The 18,486-nt window shown below is 35.1% G+C and overlaps 1 protein-coding gene across 2 annotated transcripts in view; it reads left to right on the forward strand.

Moving 5' to 3' along the window:
• Positions 1–18,486, forward strand: part of ADGRB3 (adhesion G protein-coupled receptor B3) — a 783,011-nt gene that overhangs the window by 368,130 nt on the left and 396,395 nt on the right. For both annotated transcript variants that reach the window (XM_010371613.2, XM_010371622.2), the window contains one exon: positions 10,632–10,826. In XM_010371613.2, the coding sequence (XP_010369915.1) occupies positions 10,632–10,826 (195 nt within the window). The remainder of the gene's footprint in view (positions 1–10,631; positions 10,827–18,486) is intronic.

Genomic DNA, 18,486 nt, shown 5'->3' on the forward strand with positions numbered 1-18,486 from the left:
TATATGAAGTATCTCTAATAGATATGCTATTTTTTAGTATATCTAGATATACTATTTTTTCTATTTTTAACCTTATAACTTATTACTGATTATATCAACAAAAGCCAAGGAGAGTGTTAAGCTTCTCCCAAAGTATGCTTTTAGTGTGACTTGGAGGATAAATGTTAGAGTCAGTTTTAGGCATTGAAACTTTTTGAAGTGTGTACGGCCATACAACACTGAGTGGGCCCGATCTTGTCTGAAACTTTTTGAAATGAAACTTATTTATAGGATGGAATATAATTGTATAGTATATTGTATATATATAGTATTTATAATTGTATAGTATAATGGTAATCAAATATAATTATATAGGGAAGTATATTCAGACTAATACCAATGGGAAAAAAATTCCAAAAGAAACTATACTGCGTTATTCAATCATTTATCCATTCATCTACCCATTAATTCATTATAAAAATTATCATTGACCTTTAACTATGTTCCAAGTAGAGCTCAAGGACCTGGGGAAGCAACTTGAATGTAATACACAATAAATTCAATATAAATATAAATAGACAGGAGATGAGATTAAAAATAACTTCAAATTTTTATATGTTAAAGGAAATGAGCAGGGTGCCAACATACAGATTAATGTTTGGAAACGACTTCAGATAAAAAACAAACAAACAAACAAACAATGAGGTCTCTCTATTTCTTCTTAGAAATAACATTTAATACTGTGACCTGAAAGATGAGATGAATGCATGAGATGAACATGTAAAGGGTGGAGAGAATGACTATGTCAGGAAATGATAGCACATTCCATGTAGTGAAAATGACACATGGAAATACCTTGAGGTCTTTAAGAAAGCAAAAAGATCTACTGGCCAGAGCTAGTAAGCAGGAAGAGAGTATCATGAGATGAGACTGGAGAGCTGTGCCTTAAGGCCTTTGCTAGGAGTTTGGATTTAATAATAAGTGCAATGGCAATGCATTGAGAAGAGGGATGGTTTGATGAAATCTAATTAAAGAGGGTCATATGAGGTTTCTATGGAGGATAGACCATAGGGTGGCAGGACTGGAAGCTTTGAAACCTGCTGCAGTAATCCAGACAAGAGATGATGGTGTCTTTTATTAAGGTTAGTAATCACATTTGGCTGGTTATAATGTCATTTTTCTGAGGCAGGGAAGGCAGGACCACGAGAAATAATTTGGGACACATCAGGTTGGGGGTTGTCAAAGGTTGTTTCTATTAAATCTGGAGAATGTAATTGGATATGGGAGTCGGAAACTCAGATTCTAATTTCTGGACAGGAAATAATTTTGGAAGTCATCAACACAAAGAACAGGAGATTAGGAAGTAAAAAAGGTTGTGTATTCATCCCTTTCTAAATTTTGATAATGAATGAGAGCAGAAGAATAGGGTAGTAGTTAGGAGGATATGTAAGGCCAAAAAAGGGTTTTGTATTATTTTGTTTTGTTTTAAATGAGAAATATTATAACATTTTTATATGTTAAAAGAAATTATCCAGTAAAAATTTAGAAGAGAAACATGAAAAATTCAAGAAAACCCAACAAGGCAAAAAGAAATGTTAGCCATAGCAAATGTCAAAAAACTGATTTTGGTAGGAGAAAAGATACTTTCTCCATTATAACCAGAGGAAAGCAGATGGGAAAGATGAATACAGTGAAAAGAGCTTAGTGGGTTTTGTGTGGGAGAGATTATGGGGTTTTCATCTGATGGATTCTTTTTTCTCCATTTAGTATAAGGCAGGATCATTAGCTAAGAGTGAGGATTTAGGAGGAAATATGTGTCTTTTCAAGAGAGATGAAAAGATATAAAACAGTAATTTCCAGAAGGTTGAAAATAAGCCCATTAGAGAAATATAATAGGATTAGCAGGCTGCATTGCATACAACCTGAAGTCTGAAATACAGAATTTAGAGTATAGCTGTCAGTTTGGTTATGATTTTTCTGCAACAAAGTTGAGCTACTTGTATGCAGGTGCAGGGAAGGAATTTGTTAAAGCCTTGCTATTCAGAATGTTTTCTGAGGACCAGAGGTATCAGCAGCACCTGAGAGCTTGTTAGAAATGTAGCATCTCAGACTCTGCCCCAGACCTGCTTTATCAGAATCAGCAACTTTGAAAAGTGCTCTTTGTAATTCACTGCACATTAAAGTTTGAGAAGCACTGTGGTAGGTTTTATCCAGCGTTGATATTTTGATGAATGAATCCATTGGCACTAGAGAGAGGCAAAGAAGTAAAATGACAATTAGTTAGCATCATACCATCACAAAACATATCATATTAGATGATACCTGATTTTCCTTTTCTGGGCATATGGGAGGATTGTACTTCCTCACCCCCTTGATGTTAGGTACCTGTGTGGCTAGTTCTGGTCAATTGGTTGTGCATGGAGGTGACCATTGCCATGTCAGGCCTGAGAGTGTCATTCATTGCCATTGCAAGGTCTTTTATCCTCCATCATCTCAAGCCCTTGAAGGACTATAATAAACAGAGCCTCCCTGATGATGTGGGTTGCATATGCAGTGTGATAAATATTTGTTTGTTGCTTTCAGGTACTGAGATTTTGAAGTAGTTAGCACGGCATAATCTATGCTGTTCTGACTGATATACAATCCCTAGAACCAGAAGAGTCAAGTAATGGAAATAGAATTGAGAAACCCATAGAGAAACATCATGTTACTTAGTGGTCTGCTTCAGATTGGGGAAGGTTCCTAAAAGCTTGGGCGCCAGTCTGTGGCCACTATACTGTTTTAAGCTCATAGAGCATGCTCTAGTTCCAGCTGCTGGCTCAAAATATTTATGAGAACTTCTGGATTTGTTTGATGTTTAGACAGCAAGTCTCACCTGCATATGTCCTTTGCTCAGGAATGCAGTTTTGTCAAATTCTAGCCAAAAACTCTGAAATTAAAGCTATCCATTGTTTATATTGGGTAGGCAAATTTACTATGCTCTCATTCTTATTTTGGAAACTTCAGGTTTTACAGGAAAATATGCACAGTAAATACCAGACTCAGTGTTCTCCATGGCTCAATTTATTCCCATAACAATAATTTACAGTTCTCAAATCCATGCCGTCCAATCTCTTACTTCAGAGATTCCTCAGACAAGAAACTGGGATATCCAAAGCACTTTTGGCCAAATGCTGTTCAACCCACAATTCTGAGTTCTGTGTGATACATACATGATTTATGCAATGAAATTCTGTACCAAATCTGCCCTATCATATTGTCTCCAGACAATGATTTTATTTTCAGACTTGATCTTTTCACTTGAGGGCAACCCTGAGATGAACACAAACTCTTCATATCAAACATAGGGAAACTTAAGAAATATTCATTTACCAGAACTAGGGGTATATCTTCTTTTTCATCTAGAATAATCTCTATATTTTGTGGAGACTTCAGGTAGATTTGTAAATAATCAAATATCATTGTCCAATGAGTGACTTTAGTCTTAGGAAATGACAAATTACGAACAAAATTAAAAGATGTATAGTTAGATTGTTGCTTTATGAAAAAGCTCTATGTATAATTATCTTTTAATTGGAGCCACTTAGAACTGTGAAAGCCTTTAATACACCTTACAGATGGACTGTAGGAGTTGATGCTGAAAATAATATATAAATATATGACGTTTGAAATGTGTCATTTGCACAGAGCAACTATGATCAACCTTTTTTTAAGATTCACACAATAGCGGCAACTGTGGCTGGCAGTGGGAGGCTTGAAAAGAAAAGAATAAGGTTATTTCAGAAACACACCTACTCTTTAAACCGTGACCCTCTCCACATCTTTCTATATAAAGAACAAGGAGGCTTTAGTCTAGAACTCTGAAGAGCAACTATTTTTAGACTCATTTTTCCCCCTTCACTGTTGATCTTCTCAATAGTAGTAAATATGAATGACACAGAAACTTTCAAGGCTTGTTCTTTGGAGCAATAATGCTCACAGTGTTGCAAAGTGAGCAAGCATAATTGCTGGTAATTATAATTTTAAAAGGAAATATGAAAATTTAAAAAAAAAAAAACCTTTCTGAATTATTTCCATGATTTAATCACAATAATCAAAACACACTACCCAAAGGAAATGGAGTCTTTAAGATATCCTTAGGTTTTTATTCAACGTCTACTTGAATAAATCTACCTACAAAATCTTCTATAGGCATTGGTAAATGGCTTTAGAAATGCTTACACATTATATTCCAAAATAACAACTACTACTCAAATAATTTTCAATACCTCAGGAGTCCAGTGAGTTGCTTCATGTCTTTTGTTTCTTCATACGAAAAATATTGAATTTCTCCTTAACACAAACGTGGTTGATAATGATTTTTAAATATTCTGAAAATATTAAACATATGAACACACTTAAATATTGTCAAAATAAGCATTTTGACAATTTCTAATGAAAGCACCATATAAAACCTGAGTGAAGCATATAGTATTAGCTAAGCACATGGACTACGGATCAGACTGCCTGGGCTCAAATCTCCATAGTCACTACTTAGGAGCTATGCAATCCTGGAGAATGCAGTTAACCTTACTAAGTCTCCACTCCTTCATCTGTAAATGCGAATCATTATGGCACCTCCAAGGATTGTTTTAAAGCTCAAGTGAGGTACCCCTTTAAAACATGTATTCCCATGCTTGCTATATAGTCAGAATGATATATTATTGTTGTTATTATTTTCTAAAGGTACCAAGTATATAACTGTAGATTTCTAAAGTTTCTGAATTCATTTGGCTACTTATATTAATTGGATATAGTTTACAAGACAATTCTGTCAGGAAATGTAAAAGTTCTCCAATTATTACATATTTCTTTGTTTTGAATAATTATGGACTACTGCTTTTACCTTGCCAACATTTGTGGATTACAGTTGCTGAAAGTAAAATAAAATCCTCCTGTAGTTTTAGTTCAATTCAGCAAGCCCTTTGAACAGGTACTTTTGTGTGCCACATAGTATTTTAGAGATTATAGGGGAAACAAAGATGAAGAAGAAACTACAGGCTCTTTAGGAGTTTATGTTCCCGTGGAATGGATAAGATAACAGGACAAACACTATAGTGATATAAGATATGCAAGATTACTTCTGTGAGCCTGAAAATAGAGATCATATCATGATTGCAGTTATCCAAAAAGAATTCGTGAAGGAGAAAAGAGAGAGAACAATTTAAGGAGCGGATTTTGGGAGAGCATTTAAAGTAATATAATAGCATGAGTCAGGGAGCAAAGACAGAATCCATGATTATTGCAGGGAGAAATGGTGAGAAGTTTAAACAGATTGTTACTAGGGTACCTGTAGTAGTCATAATAAAGCAGTGGGGTGAACCAAGCTGACCATTATAGATCATAATGACTTCTGCATAAACTATAGGAAGTATATATTTTCAAATATTGACTTATAACTTCTCTCAAAAGAAAGACCTAGGAATCCTGTGGTATTGGAAATTAACGCAGGAGGATATCAAAGCCAGAACTACAGGAAAAGGCTATTGGAATGTTAGATCATACATAAGCCCTGGGTGCTAGGAGCTGAGGTCCTAAAGCCTTCGTGAGGATGCTAACAACACTTCTCACACAAGCAGTGATGCCCTTCCAAGCCTCTATCAATGACCCAGCACTGTATTGCTGCTCCAGCCTCATGAAGTAGAAAAACCTTATGCATTCTCAGGCCTGCAATATGTCTAAGAAATTTGTAATTCATGCAGAGTTTCTTGGAGAAGAAGAAATTTCCTTTCAGAAATGGAAACTCCTAGTCTGAACCAAGAACAGATGGAATTAACATGAAAATTTGCATAAATTGATTCAGGACCAATGAACTGCCTGAAGGTTCCACTCCCAGAGAAATGCACTCAAAAGCATCTCTAACAACTGTTTCACAAACCAGGCACTTGGGGCTCCCAAAAAATAAATATATCCCACTGAATATAAGTTTACAATAATTATAAATATCACGAAGCAAAACATTATGAGGAAGAATCAGCAAATGCAGGAATCAAGAGACTTAGCAAAACAAATTTAAAAGAATAGAAAATATTTTAAAAACTATAATATATTGTTTAAAATCATTAAGATGTGAAAGAACAGAAATCACAGTTAAATAATTAAAGAATATGAAAAACTTTAAACAGAACTTCTATAAGTAAAATATTGTCATTGAAATTAATGAATAGAATAAATAACCAATTAGATTCAGTTGAAGAAAGAATTAACTTTCTGGAAGTTAAGTACTGAAGACCTATACTAGGATCCATCTCATGTCTATAGGAAAAGGATGGAGCAGAGAAACACTGCATAAGCTAGTATTAGAGAAACTGGATCTTGAATTTAGGAGAAGAAGAAACAGTTTTTGAATGTCCACCTTTAACCTCTATTTTCATATTAACCCATCATAATAACAATGTGATTATTTTCTCCTTTTTACATATAAATCATCCTAGGAGAGATTTAAATACTTTTTCCAATGGTTCTTTGTAATACGTAGTAGAACCACAATTTAAATCTAGGTTTTATGATTACAACTGCTGCACAAACATGACATACTAGCAAGATTTCCAGAAAGCATACTTTGTAGGTAACTGGAAATTTTAATTTACAACTTAAAAAGTTGTTGGGCTCAAACCAAATTTTGTACCTCTGATATTGATTTTGAAGAGAACTGGGGAGAAGACAGCGGTTGAAAGGAAGTAGCAATAAGAGAAGTTGGTATTTAAATAAGATATATGATATCAGGCCATTTTTTTTTTTGAGAGAGAGAAATATTGAAGAAGGGATTGGATGGGATTTAAAATCTTAGGAATAACCCTATAATTAAACCATAGAGACAACAACAAAGGAGGAGAAGTAGAATGCAAATAAAGGACGGTTTGAAAGAGAGAGGAGGTAAGATGAGCAAATCCATTGATTCTCAACTTCATAATCCAGAAAGAAAAAATGGAAAACAATCTAGCAGATAAACTTGGACATGTCATTCTAGGAAATAGGTGGTGAAAGGGTAGACATAAGGAAAAAAAAAAAAAAAAAAGAGAGCTCTTCACAGTATGTACGTGTTGTGGATAGAAGATCAAGAACTAGGAAATTGTCTTTCAACTAAATACATTCTGGACAGAAACATATCTTATTCAAACATTCTTTATACCCTGTATAAAGGCAATGAATAGTCTCACCACTGTGTGAAAATATTACAAGGTATTTGTCCCGAGTGCTTTTCACCGACAATGCCAGGAAGGATGCTAATCAGTGTCAATTGTTAAAGCTGGTGTTGTCATCTGGGCACCTGTTTGCTAAGAGCTGGACTGACAACAACTCATTCTACATAAGCCTTCCAAGCAGCTGTCAGATGGCAATGACGTTAATTTACTACTGACTTGGGCCAGATTTGATGCTGACCCAGACGTGACAAATTGGCTTTCATATTAGTTGAACCATCCAGTGCCTTTTGTAACTATTTTTAATGCAAAAAAGCATGTCTAAATGTTTTATTTCTCAAGATTCAATTCTATGTTGTGATGTTTTTGTTTGAGGAGAAGCATACATTAGATCTGTACAGGTTAAATCCCTCACAGGCACAGGTATGGGTTGCCAAAATAATAGAGAAAGGGCTGATTTGAGGCAGTCAGACATTAATTATTTACCGTGGCAACCATTGCTACATTCTATTCCTAATGGAGAACAATTTAATCTTCTGCAGCTTTGAGTATCACAGCTGTGATTTGCATTGCCAGTGCAAAACTGAGGACTGAATTTTATGACTTTTTTTAGGTTAGACTCTATTAGCTTCATTTCTCTTCAAAACCTTCCTCATACTTCATGTATATCCTGAGACATGCCTGTACCTAATGTCATTGAGGAAGAGCAAAAGGACAAGTGCAGCTAGAGCACCAGACCTTTTTCAGCTCAGAAGCAGCACTACCTCTTTAAGTTACATAGTGTGTTTGTCTCATGCTATTTGTTACCAGTGTTTCCTATGGACTATGTCCATGAGTGAGTTACGTCTTTCAAGTGTGCCTAACTTAATCCTATGACCTAACAATGTAAGCATAGATGGAAGTTGATTCATTAACCCATTCATTCCTTTAACTCATTCATTCAGTATATTGAATAAACTTCTAGATAATGGGAATAAAATAATAAACAAAACCTCCTCCTTCAGAAAGCTTACATTAATATCTTAATGGCACAGGCAAAAAAATGAATAAACCAGGACATAGATGGCACAATGGCAGGTAAGGTTGAGCACGATGAAGTCTGACGAGATGATTGAGAATGACAAGGATTCCATTTTAGTTAGGAAGTCAGGTAAGACCTTTCTGAGAAGGTGACAAAAAGCATATGAATGCTTGTGGAAAGACTATTCAAGGTCCCCACCACCCACACCCGCCCTGCTCCCACTCCCGCAAAAAAAAAAAAAAAAAGAAAAAAAAAAAAAGCAAGACAAGGGCCCTGAGATATGCATGTACCTAATGTTATTGAGGAAGAGCAAAAAGACAAGTGTGACTAAAGCACAGCAAATGGTGGGGAAGGGGGAAGAAGTCCACAGGAACTAGAGCATGTAGGGCACACAGACCGTGGGAGAGCAATATGCTTTCCTGTATGCTCTAGCTTCTGCTAATTATCTTAGGCTTGTGTGGGTTTAATTGTGTTAAGAAAATGACTTTTAAAACATTTTTAATATATAGATCCATTTTTCAAATCTTAGAGGAGTCATGGTAAACTGAGTCTCCAGTGAACTCAATTACATGAGTAATAATAAGCTGCAAAGTTGAAACACAAACCTAGGCACCCCTGGCTCTAAAGCCCATTCCACTGTATTGTACCACAAAGGTGTACTTAGGGCATAAAAACTGAATTCACTGCAACAAAATTTTGCTATGCTGTTTGCTAAGACTGTGAATAAGGCAGGGAGCCTACCCTCAAGTGTCAGAAAGACTATTGGGACAGAAAAATATTTAAGCAAATAATTACCATTCTCTGTGATAAAAGTCATGTCTGTATAAGAGATAACAAGAGAAGGCTTTGATTAACTCTGTTTAGTTATTTAGAAGAAAAAGAACTAAATATGAGTGGTTTTTAAACAAGATACCATGGAAGAAAAGAGAGTAGGATATCTATTGCAAAAATGTGAAGTCATGAAACACATGACCTGAATAGAAAATTACAAATAATTACCAGTATTTTAGAAGCAGGACTGGAGTTCAGCCTGGTGGTACAGCCTGGTACAAAGTAGAAACCAGCTGGCTTCTACTTTGAGGGTTCATGTCCTTCTTATTGCCCAGTGCTGTGTCTCTTTCATGAATAAATACGTGAATACCACTCCATTACCAAGCAATTAGCATTGACACTATAGAGATAGGCAAGAGCTGGATTACTGATGCCGTGTCAATCATTTGGGTTTTAGTCCACGGTTGATGGCAGCTACCAAAGAGAGATGAAAGGAAATGAAAGAAGAAAATAGGGAAAAGTAAAGTACCTAAATATGTTATGACTTTTAGCATAACACAATGGAAATAAAGTATGTCTCTGAAAATTTTATTTTACCAAAATTGTTTTAGACATCTTTACAGAAAAAGAAAAGGAAAATATCTGAGATTTCAACACTTTTTGAAATATAATACTTAGAAAATGTATACTTTTTTGATTAGTTCAGATTGACTGCCCTACTTTAAAAGATTTGTTGGCACAATTCTTGATGGGAAATTGATAGTTACGATTAATGTACTTTAATGTTTCTCTGGCCTGTTCGTTATTATTTCATGATTTTTAAAGTCAATTTTATAACAAATTTAGCAAAGAAAAGGTACAGATTAAACTTTCAGTAAAGAAGTAAAAGTATAGTGGATTCTTGCTCTTTCTTTACCCTTTCTTACCTTACTATTCTTCCGCATTTTAAGATATTTTTCCTCCCTTGAATTGTACAACAAACAAATGTAAGAATTGGCAGCACATTTCTCTGGCCATCAAACTAGTTTAAGCTTTGCATTTTAATAGTTCATTCTTTGCTGAAGACCCAGCAGAGAGTTTTTCATTGTTTTTGCTGTTTGTTTTTTTTTTCTTTTAATAAAGCTAAAGCAATCTGGTTTTCAATCATGTCATAGTAAATCTCCAAAGTTTAAAGATATTTTAAGTAAAATTGTACTGCTAATAACTTTCTTTGCTGCTCTATAAAGATGTGTTCATTTTAAGAGGCAAGGCAAAAGTTAATAAGCTCAGCTTGTAAGTAAAAATGGCTATTTTTGAAGTGTTTATAATCTCCCATCTCTGATCACACCTTACTAAACAGTCCCCCATGTTTACCACATGCTAAAGTATTTTTGATTTTTACTCCAATTAAGAACCTAAATTAATACACATTTTCCCAAATGTGTTGAATTGTGTGTTCTAACTAGAAATGGCAAGTTTGTCAAGCCTGACGAAAAGTATACACTCATTAATTCTTGCATGCTGAATGTTTATCCATCTGAGTATGGGATACACACAATTTACAGTTTTCAAATCCTCCCAAGCATTGCAAGGCTATTTTAAGTTGACCGAGCAATTTTAAATAAAGTTGTCTGATGAAGTTATTCAGATAAATGGTAATGAAGATTCTGATGTTTGCTCTGTTCTTTTGACCATCACAGATTAAAGAGCACCTTGCTAAGGGACAGCGAATGCTGGCAGGTGATGGAATGTCCCAGGTGACCAAGACATTACTGGATTTAACTCAGAGAAAAAATTTCTATGCAGGCGATCTTCTGATGTCTGTGGAGATCCTGAGAAATGTGACAGACACATTTAAAAGGGCAAGTTACATCCCTGCATCTGATGGTGTCCAGGTAAGGGAGACAAGTTCGTGAAGGAAAAGGCTAGTGGAGATGCAATCAGTGTTTGGTCCCATGAAGCCAATGCAGCCATCTTGGAGGCAGGCTGGAGGGAGAGAATGCTCATCCAGGTGGTGCTTAGTGTGAGCTCTGGAAATGACCTCAATTCCCTTAGTCATTCTCCACCTCAGTGTCCTCGCCCATAAAATGCATATATTACACCTCAAGGAGCTACTGAATGAGAACATGTGTGAAGTGCTTTGAGCCCCCAGATAAAAGGCACTGTAGAAAATTCAAGGAGGTATCATGGATCTTTTATTCCCACATTTAATATACCATCTTGCCATAGGAGACTATTAAAAGTGCATTAAGCATAATGAAAATACATTAACTATAACATGCAAAAAAAAATAGTTGAAAGATTGTTTAGGGTTTTGCTATTAGTGGGGGGAAAACATATTTAATTTTATCAAACTATTCCCTAAAAATATAAGGCAAGTAGAAAATTGTTCTAGCGAAGAAAATGAGAAATTCAGTAACTTCTCAAGCATATTTTTCTTGTCTTGGAAGACTTTTAGAACAATGTCATTTATTTCCACAATAAAGTTTAAGTACTCGCCCAAAGTCAGTATTGCCTTTGCCATTAAAACAAAGCTTATTGAATGGCAAGCAAAGCATCTTTAATGCAAATACAGTTTGCATTTCAGATTAACCCTTTTTATGCTGTAGATTAAAAGGTCCTCCTACAAAGAATGTTGAGTTGATTTCTGCATTTTCAGCATAATGTTCTTACTGTATCTCTGCATAAAGTTCATTAAAATAAAGATTTGGCAAAACTCCCAGATTAGGTATTGTGTTCCTTCAGCCTACTCTAAATTTGTAAGTTTATTTGTATTTCACTTGGAAAATACGGGATTTTTTTGTTTTGTTTTGTTTTAATTAGCTATTGAGGGAAAGAGGAAAAGAAGGCTTTTGGAATTGTGGAATCATTCATAAATATTACTGACACCCTAATTTGTATAGGGGTACATATATTGCTAAAATCATATGCATATACTGCTGAAAGAAACTACTATGAGAATTATTGGTGCTGAATTCTATATTATATCCCCATTGTCCGTATTTAAAATTGTAATTGTAAAAGTACATTTCCTGGAGTGGATGGAAGATTACTATCATTTGAGCATTTCAAAGATGCTTTTTCTCTTACAAAGATGGAACAGGCTTTTTCCTAAGTTTTAAATGTTAATAAAATAACCAAGTACTTTTCCCTGTAGTTCTGAAATGCTTCTATTTAATATGTACATTAAAAATAGCATTTAAAGTCTCTGACACAAAATACAGGTTGTGATTTCAAAAAAATTCTCATAAACTCTGTTCACAGTTGAAACATTAGGCAAAATACTCCATGAAAGAATCTCTAACTTTCAGAAGTGTAGGACTTCAAAATTTTTATGTGTGGAAGTTCAAGAAATTAAGATGACCAGATTATATTTAGAAATATTTTGACTGAGCTACTTATTTGTGTACATAAATTCAGTGAACAATTCTATTAACCTGTTGCTTAGTCATGGACATTAGCTGGTTTGATTAAATAGAGCAATTTGGCTAATTATCTTGTTTCATTTTAGTGTTGTCAGAAATAGGTTTCTCTCTTTCCATCCCACTTCATCAAAGGAAGTATACACAAAGTCCTAAGCACATTGGTGTCCTCGTCATTGCCTCACAAATGTCAGCTGCATTTTTCTATGTCGTTAACTTTACTGGTGTCTTTTGGGGGGTCTGGAATGCCCTCCTCATCTTCAATTCCTTCCTCTTCCATATCTGCCTGTCATAATTCTAGCTCAACTCTGATAAGTCTTTCTGATTCCTCCCAACACATGAGGTCCTTTGGTTAAAATGACTCCAGTTTTTAATTATCATTATTATTTCTAAAAGGTAACTTATTTTTTGGCCTATGGGGGAAACTTGTTCGTAAAAAAATAATTCAGCAGGGTTTCTAAATACCACTAAGAAACTTTGTTCTTGTATTTGTTTTTATATTATCTATCTCTGTTCGATAATAGTAATTCAGGATGTGAGAGATTTATGTAAGTATTTTAACTAACAAATCCATAGAATTATATGTTTACCCTTAAAATTTCGAACTATATAAGTTATTATTGTTATCATCCCCTAAATGAATTCACAACAAATCTATTTTTTAACGTTAGTACAGTTATCTTCTTTCATTACTTTAACATGAAACTTGACAACTTCACAAATCAGAACAGTGTATTCACCTTAAGAAATTAATAAAATTGTGAAGTTAATCTTTTCCCAGATTATTCACCTTACTGAGGGACAGCATTACAATCACATGGGCCACTGCAGTTTAAGTTCTTGGAGTTAATGTCCTCTTTTACTAAGAGCAATAATTTGCTGCCATTGACAATGGAGAAAAGAAGCAGCAACATCTATAACCCCTACATTTTTATTTTTTTTAATTTTTTTTTTTTTTTTGAGACGGAGTCTTGCTCTGTCACCCAGGCTGGAGTGCAGTGGCCGGATCTCAGCTCACTGCAAGCTCCGCCTCCCGGGTTCACGCCATTCTCCTGCCTCAGCCTCCCGAGTAGCTGGGACTACAGGCGCCCGCCACCTCGCCCGGCTAACCCCTACATTTTTCTTAAACCAAAAAAGTGTTTAGCTTTTCCTTATTCCGTCGTGATTATCCAGTGAAGATAATTAGAACTTATCAAAGTAAAAAAGTATCACTGCTATTTATTTCACAGAAAAATGCATGGCTGAATCCCAAAACTATCACGTTACTAAATCAACACCAAATTCCTTTAAAATGGGCACAATTACTTCCATAAGGAACATAGGTTAACTACCAGCAAAGCTGTTTCCCTTCATTCATTACTCTGTCTGCATGTAGCCATTTCACTCTTTGGCAGCTGTTGCATATTATGATTAAGTCCATATCAAAGCATATATATGATACCCATTATTTATTGTTGATGCCAAAACTGAAATAGATCAGGAAAAGAGAAGAAACAAAGAAAGTAATTTATGACGTTATCACTATTTTCAACTAGTCACTCACCAGATCTCTAAGAGGAGAAGTGAATGCAGCATATGCAGCTGTTCCCTAAAATGGTGGCTGCAGAGGCTTTGCCTGGTCAGCCACTGAGTCATAAGATGAAGCTCCCTCTAAGATCTTATTCTTTCTTGAAAGTACCTTTGGATACGAGTATAAAACTATATTTTATCCCGGTTTGGACAATATTAACTATAATATACACCGTGATTTTATGCCCTGTAAGTAAGAAAAGCTGCTGTGTGTATACCTGTGACAATACTAATCTACCTTTCATTTTAAGTCCCATCCTGATTTATGAGATGTTAAAATTGTAAAAACCTCATACAATGAAAATGTGCTTATATGTTTTGGAATGATAAGCCACAGTAATAATTTTATTTTAGAAAACTACTAGAACATATTTCAAAAACTTTTCCCTTCAAGCATATTGTTTTCCAAACCTTTGGACTGCCATAACTCCAAGACAATTCATTAAAGCTATGTGTTATAGCTCTCCCTTTTCTAATCTGACATATGTTTCTTTAAGATCCAGCTTAAAGGTCGTTTTTGTTGTTATTGTTCTCAAAAGTCTTCTCACCCAATCCCAGGCAGGTTAGATTTTTTCTACTTCTGTGGACTTTTGAAATCTTGTAAACATCCGTACTATAGCACTTTCATACACAACATCATAATTATTGTTGCTAGGTCTGCCTTCAGCAATATCTTTTAAGGTTGTTGAGAGATTATTTTGTCCCTAGGGCTTACCCTGGTACTTGAAACATGTAGACACTCAAATATTTGTTGATACAATAAATGAATAACTAAATCCATTTATTATCATATAAACAAATAATAATGTTTGAGGAACTTACATTATTTCACAAAATATTAGAAAAATGCTCTGAATATCTAATTCTGAGAAAGAAAAAAGAAAAAGAAAACTTGTTCATTTACTTTTTTTTGACCACTGAAATAATTCATTCTCAGTCTTATTCTATCAATAGAGGATTGAGTTTGCACTGCTTGCTCCGGAAACTTTAAGACTTGATAAAATTTAATCAGACATATTTAAAATCAAATTTCGTCCTGTCCAACTATCTTGGTATCTTCAGGCACGTTACTTAATCTTTGTCTACCTTATTTCTTAGTTTCTGTAAAAAAAGAAATAAAGAAGAGATAATAGTCAATTCATTATTTGTGATAGGTGTTGTCTATAACATTACAGCAAACTCTGAATTAACAAATACTGAACCATTGCTCCAAAGGGAAATACAGGATTAAGTTCCTTTGAGAATCTGGTCACAACATTTTCATCAACCAATCAAAATGACTTTGTTTTATGTGTGTTTCACTTAAAATTGACCTTGTTTAATGTATGTTGTTGATGCACTAACATTGGACTCATAGCCGACAGCACTTTATCTCATGCCTAAAGAAGGTTTATCTGACATACTTATTTTCTGTGTAAAGTATAGCATACTTTTGTTGTGCTTGAGATCACTAGATACTACTTCAACACCATTCTGGGCTCATTTTAAGCAGTGAAATCAACAACATAAAAAAGCCCCAAAAGTATGAAACATGTGGCAGTAAAAAGATCTGAAATGGATACTTGGTTATAAGATAAGGGTTAAAACAAAAAGAGCATCATCATGTTAGACCTCAGCTAGAAACATGCACATTGGCCAACTCAAAATTTTTACCTTTGTACATATCCACCGTTGGCTATGATGGTGCTACGCATTTTAGTTTCAATGTTACAAATAAATTGTAACACATAGGTGAATTCAGAAATATAAATATTTAATCAGAAGGTTAACTGTTATCTATTTTCCAGGTATAAGTTGAGGCTCAGAAATATATGAGTCCATACATAATATTTATTAATTACTTGACACATAGTAAGTACTACATAATCTCATTATTGCTAGTATTTTCATTACCAGCATAGAAGAAAAATGTGGGTCTTGCCCTCAAGCTGCTTATAATAACTTGAGTTATATAGAAGTTATATAGAAGAAAAAAATAACTTGAGTGAGGCTACACTGATGTAAGTATAGCATGTTCCACTTCTATGAATTTTCGAAAGAGGTCTGAACAACAGCAGTAAGTAAAGAAGTCATGAGAGAGTTAGGACTTAAGATAGAATTTGGAGAAGCAAGATAGGTACAGAAACACTCAATAATTAAACTATGTAGTCAAAAGCATAGAAGTAGTGTAAGAATGACCCGTCCATTAGAAAAACCTTCCTATCTTTATGATCTGCATTTTCCACCATGCATCCTACTTTGGAAAATATTTTGGAAAATAGGATGCATGGTGGAAAATGCAGATCATAAAGGCAGGAAAGTTGAGGCCACATAAAAGAGTTTGAACTTGGTTCACTATAAACAGATTTACTAAATATAAAGACAGTTTTTGGAAAGATGGTCTGAAAAGGTAAATAACATGGATTGGTGAATAGAGAAAGAGTAGGGAAGGAGGGAGAATAAGCCCATGGAGTTGCTGTGGCAGTGACCTAGATATGAGAAAAGAAGAGAACATGTCTTAGTGACAGTGGCTCAGAAAAGAGGAAAGAAACATCTTCATGGAAGAAAAGAAAGGCCCTTGAAACAGTTTAGATTTGGGAGATGAAGAAAGAAAATATTGGAAAAAATACACCCGTAGAAATGTCCACAGACCCTCACAGTGTACTGTGTTCCTGAAACTCATCTGAATGCAAGGACCAGTTTCTACCCAGGCATGTTCCTACTTCTGTGGACCTAACAGAAGATCAGTGTTTTCCCAATGTTTTTGTACTGTAACCTGCTGTAAAACACACAGTTACATTAACATGCAGTTGAAAAGTAGAGTTTTCCAAAATAATATTTACCTCACTATGTGTAATAATACACTCTGGTATTCTCCATTATTTTCTATTTCATTAAGAAAAATTAATCATGACCTTTAAACAGGTCATTACTCAACATTGGAATGCTACTTGTTTATCTGATACATCCCCTAGGTTTAAGAAATTTGTTTCTCAATAGCTGAGATTAAATAGGAAGCTCTAACCTTAGTTTTCTGATTTCTTTTTTAAGTTCAGACTATATTCTAAACAAATGATTCAGAGATAGGTGATCAAAGAATTAAATTGAAAGCAGAAGTAGTAATTTCAACAAAACCAAGCATATTTATTTATTTATTTATTTATTTATTTATTTATTTTTTTACTGATGGAGTTTTGCTCTGTCGCCAGGCTGGAGTACAGTGGCACGATCTCGGCTCACTGCAACCTCTGCCTCCCTGGTTCAAGCGATTCTCCTGCCTCAGGCTTTTGAATAGCTGGGACTACAGGTGCATGCCACCACGCCTGGCTAATTTTTGTATTTTTAGTAGAGACGGGGTTTCACCACGTTGGCCAGGATGGTCTCGATCTCTCGACCTCGTGATCCACCCACCTTGGCCTCCCAAAGTGCTGAGATTATAGATGTGAGCCACTGTGCCTGGCCACATCTTTTATCTTAAAACACTTGATGAGCAAGCAGATATGTTGCACCGTGGATTACTTCCATGCTGATTATCAAAAGATTAAGTCACTTGGTGAAGACCTTGGAGTATGATTTCTCCATTGGTTTTAATGCCAGACACTATTCCCTTTTTTATATTAAAGATTGGGTTGATAAATGTGGAAGCAGCTATTAATATGATAATATAATACCCTCATATAATGATAGACCTCATCTGTAGAGGTAGTATAATTTTGTTGACTAAATAAGATCTGGGAAGGCTTTTCTAGTTTCGAATTACAGTACAACTCTAGCCTTCAAGACACAACGTGATACCTTGAGATCCTCTGCTCGACAGGCATTATGTAACCAGAAAGGCTAATAATTTTCTCAAACATGAGTAAGGGAGATAGGGAATGGAAGCAGGGGAGTAGGGTGTGATGACTAAGAGTACTTGCTCTGAGCTTCCGGATGTGGCTTTAACACTTGTTAGCTCTGTGATCCGAGACAAGTTATTCAACTACTCTATGCCTCAATTTTCTATTCAACAGTATGGGATAATAGTACCTACCTTATAGGATTCATGTGAAGGTTAAGCTTACTGTGTGAAATACTTACTCAGTACCTGACACCTGGTAGGTCTCAAGAAATGTGACTATTATCATCCAACAAGACAAAAATGGAACGAAAATTTACAGTTCTTGGAGCACAGGTAGCTACTACCAATGCAGATGTATATTTGGTATCTCTCCTGACAAGAAAGAAAGGTTGAATGTTTCTCATGGAACCACCTAAGGGAGTGTGGGCACTGCTTTTTTTTTTTTTTTTTTTTCACTTATTATGGAAGAAAAGGGCAGGAAATGTATCAGGGAAAATGGAAACAAAAAAACAGCACTCTTCTTTAAGGTCAACACTGAAGGGCCATTTTGTAGTTAGAGAGCAAGGGGATGAGAAAAATTGCTTCAATCAATAGCCAGGATGCCTGGCTCAGTAGAAAATAAGCCAGGTACAGGACAGTAGCTCCCAGTCAACAATCACTCCACGTCATCTAAATGGCTGCTGTTTTCAATGCTTAACAGCCTGAGAAGATTTACTATCATTTCTCTGTGGTAGAGAGAGCCTAACG

Source organism: Rhinopithecus roxellana, chromosome 4, assembly GCF_007565055.1.
Source record: "Rhinopithecus roxellana isolate Shanxi Qingling chromosome 4, ASM756505v1, whole genome shotgun sequence".
Taxonomy (NCBI): Eukaryota; Metazoa; Chordata; class Mammalia; order Primates; family Cercopithecidae; genus Rhinopithecus; species Rhinopithecus roxellana.